General features: G+C 37.4%; 1 protein-coding gene across 1 annotated transcript in view; it reads right to left on the minus strand.

Moving 5' to 3' along the window:
• MPDZ (multiple PDZ domain protein) overlaps nucleotides 1-10,364 on the minus strand; it is a 91,114-nt gene that overhangs the window by 17,619 nt on the left and 63,131 nt on the right. Inside the window, 6 exon segments of the mRNA XM_009891489.1 lie at nucleotides 2-90; nucleotides 1,155-1,235; nucleotides 1,582-1,672; nucleotides 1,951-2,042; nucleotides 4,111-4,307; nucleotides 4,917-5,070. Of these exon segments, the coding sequence (XP_009889791.1) occupies nucleotides 2-90; nucleotides 1,155-1,235; nucleotides 1,582-1,672; nucleotides 1,951-2,042; nucleotides 4,111-4,307; nucleotides 4,917-5,070 (704 nt within the window).

Here is a 10,364-nt window from a genome sequence, read left to right on the forward strand (position 1 = left end):
TGCTGCTGCACCATGATCTGTTAAGCTCTTAATAACTACTCCATTAACTGTGTCTTCTTCACTAATGGCAATTCCAAAGCCTCCTTGATCCTGGAGCAAACAGAAAAATGCAAATAGTGAGGTTCTGTGTTCATCAAAATGTTAGAACACATTCACTGAAGACTAGCAAAGCCTGCAGACATAACAAAAGTTTGGGTTTCCACAATGCATCAATATTTTTAATTAATCTATTTCTGAAATAGATTTTGCCAACCTATAAACAGTATATTGGCTACCAAGATAAATCTGAAATACTTCCAAATTCTAATCCACTCCTTTGAAACTTACAAGCTGAACTGTGATTCAGTTGTTAAATTCATAAACAGGAGCAAGAAACACAAGATATTTGGAAACTACAATCTGAGCTAAATAAAACTTCATGATATAGCTTAAATTCATTATTTGAAACCAGATTAAAAATACACACAGAAATGGAAAACAGAGGATGGAAAAACGTATGCTTTTCCTGTGAAGTTAGTAAATACTTGTGGCAGAGTGAAATGGCCCTACTGCATTCACCTAGAATTAAATCATCCGGATACCATAACCTGCAAGATATTCCCCTGGTTAACAGCGGAAGGCTAGATGCCTTCCAAGGAGAAAACTTACAAATCCGCAAGTCTCTATCCTTAACGTCCGCTGAATGCAATTGGCTTCTCCATGTCAACAAGCAGAAGCAGCAATTTTTCCACCGTCACTTGGCAGCTTCAAAGTTACAGAGCACCTGGACATTTTCGCCCAGTTGCACAATTTCCACTGAATATTTATGTTGTTTGGGGGGATCTGAGGCTTATAATCTGCTAATTCATTTACTTTGAACAACTAAGGCAATGATTCTACCGGAGGCACGACCAGCAGCTGGCTACCAACAGTTTTGCAAATAGGACAAGAGGTCACTTCTTCCAGAGACACAGAGCAATTGGCAAATCTATGTGAAGTCAGAGAGACACATGAGGTTGCCAAAGGCAGACATTAGGTCAGGAAAACTTTGGGGTCCATTCACAAACCGCAAAAGAAGAACTCTAGAAATCTCTATTCTGACTTCCAATAAGAGACAAGAAAGCAAGCTAGTGAATACAAATGTGTCTGATGTAAACTTTATTTTTAGCACATACCTTAGGGAGTTCCACATACTGAATGTTTTTACATGAACTGAAGTCAGAACACGAGCTGGAGTTTGCAGCACTGATATCAATCTAATAGAAAATGAAAACACAACCGTGAGCAACTATATTCAACATTTTCCATCAAAATAAAGTAGCGCACAAACATTTAAAATGAGTCTGATCATCTTCTGGATTCCTTTAAACTGCTATAACCCTATTCACAGGAATGTTAGACCTACTTCATAGTTTAGATGTATACAACATAAAACAGAATTGACCACAGCTGCAATAAGTTTAGCAGTTTTATTCAAATCTCGTTTGTTTTTACCTTAGATTACTTTATCTTTTGTACTAATTGCTAAGAAGACAGGGCACTCCTCTATCCAGAACAATGTTAGTAACTCAGCCAAATGATAAAAATAAAAATTTACTTTACCTCTTGATGTTGAAGTGTCCCTGAAGTACACTGTGAGCCCTCTACTGACTTTGCAGGGCAAACAGCCATCTGATTTACTGCATCTTTACTTCTACAATAGATTCAGTTAAAGAATGTTGTAAACATGTAGTAATACAGCACCATATTTCTTTAGAACAAGTTTAAGTCTAGTGCTTTCTTTTACTTTATTTCGGGCACTCACAATGCAAATATCAAAACAGAAAACTCAAGACGTATTTAACAACTATTATGAACTGGGTTCAAAAGCACATCTACTTTACCAAAATTAAAAATAAAGCAGAACCACTCTGCAAAACTTGAGCATGTTAAAAATAAACCTTCATAGCCAAACCTTTAACCACAACTTACCTGATAAAGATTATTTTTACTTTAGATGGTGCACATTTGATTATTGAGGAAGCATTCTGATGAGTCCTTCCATAGAGTATTTGCCCATTTATCTATATAAAGGAAGGTCACAATTATTTCTCAAAATATTTCAATTCCCATAAATTAATTTTTAATCCTTAAAAAAATCCATTATCCCACATCACTGGCTAAAGCAGCAATTGTATTAAAATAATAGAGTATGTTGGGTCCTGCTTTCACTCCCTTCTTCCAGTAAAAAAAATCCTTCTAGTTTGATTTCAGACTAACACTGTCACAGTGGTAAAAATGTCATTCTCTGAGTTATATTGGGTTGAATTGGCATATCATCTGTTTCCATGTGCCATTGATCACCTCATGACGGATGTGGTGATAAAGCAGGGCCATGGGAAATTCTACCCATAACAAATAAATGAATCACTTATATCCAGCAATGAGATTGCTATTATTTATCGAACCTCAGCCAGGTACTTTGTATACAGGAGTCTGAACACCAGTGCATTTGCAATCTGAAGATTTGACCTGAAAATCCCTGTCTTCATTTGGAAGAGCAGACTCACTGAAACTCCTTGAAGCTCCTATGATTCAGATATGATTGGAAGTATCAGTGTGAATTTGCAGAATAAATTTGCTCACATTTTATTAATTGTATTTGTCTTGGAAATGGAAAACTACAGTGCAGAAATCCACTCTAAGAAAGGGGAAATGATTGGAAAAGGACAGCTTGGACCCACACAAAGGGAAAATAATGCAACACACACTGAGGTAGTACTATTATCAGCAGAAAAGCAGCAAACAGTGAGCAACAGATGCAAGTCACTGAGCTGAGGGTTGAGCATAACAGCAACCCCTCAGCTCCCATGCAGGTTGTGTACACCAGGCTTGGTCACAGGGATACTGAGCCCTGTCATTCACACTGGAGGTGACAATCCAGATGCAGCACTGCTTCCAGTGTTTGCTATGGGCTTGTGAAGAACCAAGGTCAGGCTATCAGCTGGGAGACAAGTCACGGCCTGCCACAGCTGATGGACAGCTACTTGGAAACATAAGGAACAAGCTCAGATCTCTCCTCTCTCAGAAAAAGGCAAGACAACCTCTTAGCATCAGTTTGCAGGTTTACAGCTTGGACAGTAAGCAAGAAACCACATGAGAGCAGACTCAGACAGATGTGTTGCAATGTGTTCTGAGGATATTGAGCATCTGCAACGTCAAGGTTTTAAAATCAGACATTTTAAGTGACTAAAGAGAACCATCTAGCAGGTAACAATGGACTCTGCAACTAATGTGCTTCCATGAGATTAGGTCCAGTGCCACAAAATCCTTAGTTTCTCTCCTAGTCTGCAACTGTCAACCTACATTGTTTACTCTCTCAGTGTCTCCCTCAAGCTTTTTTCAGTCTCACCATTCCCTCCCTGTACCATCTCCCCAGTGCATCCTCAAGCATCTCCACATACAGTTCTGAAGTTACACAAAGCACTTCTGTGAGGGTAATGTCAGCTACTACCATCAGAAAGAATGGGAAAAGCAGAGAATACATCTTCAAGTATCATCAACTGAACTGTGGTAACAAAAACACACCTTATGGTGATACACATATTGGGAACATTAGCTGCACATTCAGCAGTTGGGTCCCTCCACCAAAGCCATTAGAAAACAGCCCAAATGTGTCATGAGATAAAAGTCCATAATACAAATGGATCTGTTCCTGTTTCCCCAATTCAATTTCCATATGTTACACACCATAAAAATATTCTGCTATTATCACACTTCCAGTAGACAGAGAAGAAATTAGAAAAGTTTAGAGCACTCCACAGATGGACGGACTAAAGGACTTCAATATTTTCCATGGTCTGCAACACACTGGCCTTCCATGTATCTTCATAACCCAGAAACTGCTGTCATCCCTCATTTTTATCCATTTTAAATACAGGCACACCGTTACTTATAACCAAGAAAAAAAATCCCAGCTGCAAATATTTGGCATATACCAGAACGAAAATCTGGTAGTATAGCAATGTCAACTTGAGTAACTTGGGTATTTCAAAGCCCACTGAAGAATGCCTACATTGCAGCAAGAATCTAATATTTTAGGGCATTTTAAGTCAGTACGTTTGGGTTTCAGTATAAATTGCAAAAACTCACCTCTAGTAACTCATCTGCAATCTGTAACCTGCCATCTTTGCCAGCTGCTCCATTTGGATCAATTCCCACTATAAAGACACTCATCCTGGATCGGTCTTTGTTACCAGCAAGACTAAGTCCCAGACCTGTCCTTCCTTTTTCCAGCTCAATCATGTGTAGCTCCCCCGGTAGATTTCCATAGCGCTGCGCGATCTTTTCTAAATGTAAAAGTGTGGGCAGCAGAGGATGGATTTATATTAGAAAGTTTTACAAGCCACCTAGAGAGTCAAGATCAGCGTCCAGTGGGCAGTATTGGACAGAAGAATCCTAAACTGGATGAGAAAATTTTAAGTGTACATCACACTTTCTTTTAAACTAAGCCTTAGATGATTTATAACAGTATTTCTAGTTCCTTGTTTTCCTTCTAACTTCAGAAAACATTAAAACTTTTCTTAAAAGACTTCTCACACATAAAAGCAATTCTCTTCCCTCCTGTAACACCTTCAGGTAACAGAAGTTATCACATCAATCACTGCCATCAGTTACCTAGAGCACACTGAAAGTCTTCAAGTAGTCCTACATGTGAAACAGTGAATTTGGACCACAGAGGAAAACAGAGACTAGAGCGCAATGAAGAAGAACAAATCAGTTTTGTATTTCACCATGTGGATCTGACCAAGTACAACTGAAAGCTAACAGCAACACTTAACACTCAAACCATGAAGCACATGAGAATGAAGTAGTTCAAACGGGACCCCCCACATTTTCTGCTACTGAGCTACTTCAACACTGAATATTTCAAACATTATCGCAGAGAATAAACTTACTCCAGCTATAACCGAACTCATCCTCCTTCTCCACATCCTCTGGGACTCTGCTAGTAGATGACTGCGCAACATCACAGCTCATTCCCGAAAATGCTGAAGGAGGGGGCAGAGGCAAGTTACAAAGCGAAGGCTCTAAATCGGACTGACCAAATGCCTGTGGAGAATAAGAAAAATGCAGTGGCTAAGCAGACGGAGACTCTGTGTAGGGCAAACTAGTACACAAAAACGTCAAAATGGCAATGACTATGGCTTTGAAGTTTAAATACCAAGCAGCTGGAATTCTAAATTAATAACACCACACAGAAAGGCTGCAAGAGATCCAAGATAGAAACAAACACCAGGCAAGGTAAGAGATAACATCACACCAAAATGTACTCAGAAGCAAACAGAACTCACAATAAAAGCCCAATTCAGTAAAGTTTTATGTGCCACCTTATGTTTCAGAAAAAGTCTCTTACAAAGACTGAAGTGATTTTTTTTTTTTTAGTGCCATATTTGTAAAAGACTTCTACTTTATTTTATTTTTCAAAGCCACCGCATATAATTTCTTCCTATCATATGCTCTGGAAGCCAAATAGGAGGAAAGGGAAATGAAACAAAGAACTTGGTGCTTTCAAAAATGTCTCCACAAAAAAAAAAGAAAATAACTGAATAATAAATAAAATTAATAAAAAATAACTGAAAGAACAGTTTAAAAACAAAATGAAACCAACGATAACTGAAGAAATCTACAGTAACTGGACTTTTTCAGTCTTATTTACTGGTTTCATATAAGCTGCACGGGGGAGATTGAATAAAGGAGGATGCAGATTAAATCACAAAGGAGAAAAATACTTTTGGTCTTGATGTATGTGGTCTATTCATATTCTCAAAAAGTTAATAGTATAAACACATGACTACTGCAACACAATGGTTAAATGCCCAAATCCACAATCTTGCAAGCCTCCATTCAAGTCAGTTTCCCTGAGGAATATAGACTCTGATCAGGGATTCCACTGACTGTTTGTATTTTATATCATTTTGGCTTGCTCAGAGTAAACGCGTAGGCAAGAAACCCATGTCTGAACATCATCATTCTGAAGCTTATGCATGCCCAAGAGACTTTGATACGTGGCAGATCAGCTACTGATGTAAACAACAAAAACTTTACATGAAAACCAAATATTTTTCCAACACTAGGATTTTCAGGTGTTGCCCTAGCTTCATAGCCCTGTTCTCACCATTTCAGCTTTCATTACAGCTCCATTAGCAAAGGTTTGAACACAATAACTCAGATGGTATCTCTGGGTGCCAAATATACTGAGGCAACTTCTTCATTGGAGGCAACAGTGAAATGAGTAGCAACATACACCTTGGAAAACTTCAATCTGCTTTAAACTGAAGGTGTTGAAAAAATTAGAAAGTTACCCATTTAGTCATGCTGAGATTTAAGGAAGGTCCCATCTCTCAGGGAAGATGAGTTACCTCTGTATATTCCAAAGATTTAAAGAACATGCAAATGCCCTGTTTCAGTTCCCTCATTCTGCTTCTGCTCTAAAAAGACTTTTCTTTCATTCAGGACCTTGATCTAGGAGCTTAACTAAGAAGTCATTAAATGTCAAAAGTGCTTGAAGATTTAATATGGCACCCAAGCCAATCATTTTTATAAAAAACACATATAAATGCTATATAATTTTTTATATTTATTTGTGCTTCAAATCTAAGACAATGCCATCCTGCTGAAATGATACCTTGCATCACTAAACTTCATGTAGGAATTATTTCTAGTTTATGCAAATTATACTCTAAAACATGCTAATAGTTACAGGGCAGACATGAACTTCTGATTATGAATTATGACAATGTCTTTGCTAGAATTTTGTTGCCTCCATTGAAGTTTATGTATCCACCATGGAGGAAAGCTGGTGACAGACCTTTACCTCAAGAAGGGGTGAAAGGAAGAGTAGTTCTAGAAGCACTAATTTTTCAGAGTGCTTCACAGAGTTTTAACTAAAAAGCTACATAACATACTGAAAAAATGAGCAAATACAGTGTGAAGCAGACCAGATCAGTAGACCTTACAGTAGTCTATGTGTTTTAAAACCAAAATTAGCAGATGACTTTAGAGGTACTCTTGGTAAATAACAGTGTTCAAGAACTTTGCAAAATTAAAGAAAACATGACCAAAAAAAACCCCAAAAATTTCTGTCAAGGACCTCTGGAAGTGCTATTAGGTGTGGATGTATGACTACATCATGACAGATTAGCACTTATGAACTGCAGCCACCACAATCTGATTGACAAAAAAGTGATTCTTTCTGTACCTCTGTGCACGCATACATAAATGTGAACGACTGATATTTGAGGAAATGCTGAAACAAAAGTAAAAGCAAGGCTCCTTTGTGCAAAGGGTAAAAGGGTGTTACAGCGCCATTTGGGCAGAGGGGACCACATCCTGCCTCCAGAACTCAGCCTGCCATGCATGCACCACCACCAGCAGAAGCTGGTCCCCACAGTTTACACACACATAAGACTTTTGCTCCCTGAATCGGGCCAAACACAAAAAACTTAAAATGCTTTAACTCATGAAATACTTTCAGTGTGCCACAGCACAGTATTTCATTGAAAATGCAAAGCATCAGACAGTGCATGAATCCATTTGGCTACCAGGGTCACTCCGATCACAGCCAAGCAAGTATTAAAAATGGCAGCAAGTTTGGAGCAGTATCACTTTCAACAAAGGAGGCACACGTGGAGGAAGAAGCAGTACTCCGGAAGGTACCACAGGCCATGTACAAACGTACAGCACACACATGGTAGGACCCACTCACTGGAATCAAGACAAACCTTGAATGGTGTGGGAGCAAAAGGGTTAGTTGGGGAACAACGGAAGGTAACCCTAATTGGATTCGATACCTCCTACAGTAACAGAAAACAGCAATCCACATGTTACAGCACCTTTGGCAATACACAGCATTATTAACGAATTATTCATTTTCAATTATGGATTCATTTTACTAACTGCAGCAACTTTATTAACTCCATTTATAAAGGGACAAAAGTATTTAAGGGGTTATTAAGGACCCTGATTCAGCAAAGTTTCTTACTGTACATGAACCTTAGTTTAGCAGAAGCAGGCAGAGATGACAAAAAGCCATTCTTATCTCAATGTTAAAAAGGAATTATGCAGAAACTGAAAAAAAAATAGATTTTCTTTAAAACTATATGCATTTTTTTTCAGAAATAGTTTTGAAAATAGAGAAAATACAAGCCGTCATTTGCGTGACACTTATACTCCCTTTCCTCAAAAACAAACACAAAGACAGATTTCAAAATCACACATACAATTATACACCTCATATCATAAATGTCTGTTGCACATTCGATATATTTGACAATATGGGAAAACAGACAATGGGCACAATCACTCCCACGATGTATAACCAGCTAGAAATTGTTGTATTAGATCAGAAATGCATGCACCTAAGAATTAAGCCTTTATTTATTCCTGTGTTAGAGGTTAACTCTGTTCCCAATATGCATAACATGCAGTAAGCACTAAGCACATAAAAAATAATCTAACTTTTTTCATATTTCCAAAGATGTCAGCATCCTGTTCATGGTGCATTAAAAGAATTTTTAAGAAGCAGAAGGAAAATATTTTCAGCATCATAAAATGAAAGCTGCCAATGTGGGTTTTTTTCATGCAAAAAGAAAAAAAAAAAAAAAGAGATATCAAAGCTAGAATGTCCTTACCACATAAAAAGAAAATTAACGACATAGCAGCAAAACACCTCACACTGATGAGAGTTACACTCAGGTGGGTATCTTAACATATACCACAGGGACTGATTTTGTAATTGAGAACCTACTCCTTTAGTAGCTCTGATTAGATTTAATGGTTATGATTAATGGAGCTGGCATTTTTTAATTTCTTCAGAACTTTTCTATGTGCATGCGTGTCTGTGTCTTTTTAATTCACTACACAGAATTTCCACTCTCATCAGCACAGTATTTTACCCAAACTGGTATAATAGAATTGAAATGCAGAGAGACACTAACAGCAAAGAAGCACACATGTAATGTCTGGTGAGTCAAAAAGCAGAGAGTGCCCCATCATCTAACCTTGTTAGTGTTGAACTGAGAAGAATCAGCAAACGGATTAGTGCTGCTGAAGACAGCTGGCCTAGAGAAAAGACTGTTCTGCAAGTAAGGCAGGGAAGGGTTCTAAAAGTAAAACATAACAGAAACTAAGCAAAAACATTTTTAAATGAACCCTTTGTGACTCATGAAACAAAACACATTTATTTAGCAGTTTGTGCTAACCAAACAAGGCCCACTTCCTGCACTTTGCTACAAAGACGTGAAGGTAAGCAAAACTGTATTTGCCCTGTGTTTGTACCAGCTATGTTTAGCAGTGCATAGAGGAAAAGCATGAATCCTCATACCTGTTCTAGCCCACAAAGTGCACAAAGTGCAGAATTCAGCAGCATGAACAATAGAAAATTTACTTGCTGTGATATTTCTACAAATTTGACCAAGCATCTCAGCATATGGGATACTCTTACACATTAGTTAGTTATAAAATTGTGGATTTCTGGATAAGAATAAACACAGTTCTTTGTAATAACGCAGTAGGGTTAGTTTTATTTTGAAAACCACAGATTAATTCTCATCATTTGATTTACCTCTTGTGGTAACACACTCACTATGTATTTCACAAAAGAGAAGGTTTATTAATATTAGGCATCTCTAAACAGACTTCATATCTAATAATAACTTTTACAGATCACATTGTATGTGTGTGCATGCATTTGTAATTTTCTGAATTTATAGTTTAATGAAACTAAATTCTCTGGTCTTCTCCTTACACAATAAAAGGTATTTCCTTATTATTATTTAACGCAAAACAAGTTTTCATATTTAGACAATTAAAGGATGTATTTTGACCATTTATATTCATTATGCAGTTTTTGTACTGTAATCTACTTTGAGATCAGAACCCACTTAACAAACAGGGAATAGCTCTGATTGTGCATAGTATGTTGGAAATACTGTTCAATATATACTTAAAAGTAATTTCTACACTAGGTGTATCCATCTGGCCAACTGCCTAAATGTCTTAGGGATGCAAGTTTAACACTGCTGGAAAGTATGAAGCATAGTTAAGTGGAAAGGAATGTGAAAAGCTTGCAGCATCAACTGATACATTTATATCACGGTAATTTAATCCAAATACGTGTTGCTGTTTAAAAATTTTCTTAAAGCACTTCAGTTTTTTAAATGCTCCTGAAAATAGAAAATGCATCCCTAAACATTTATTCTCAAATATTATTTTGCAAAACAAAAGTAATGTAATTTGGTAAGACAATGTGTGTCTTGGTTCTACAGTATCTTCAACAACGAAAAGTAGAGCTGTGCATGAACAAGGTTTCTTCACTGGTGAGTCACTAAAAGTCAACAGGCAGT

Source organism: Charadrius vociferus, unplaced genomic scaffold, assembly GCF_000708025.1.
Source record: "Charadrius vociferus isolate BGI_N301 unplaced genomic scaffold, ASM70802v2 scaffold198, whole genome shotgun sequence".
Taxonomy (NCBI): domain Eukaryota; kingdom Metazoa; phylum Chordata; class Aves; order Charadriiformes; family Charadriidae; genus Charadrius; species Charadrius vociferus.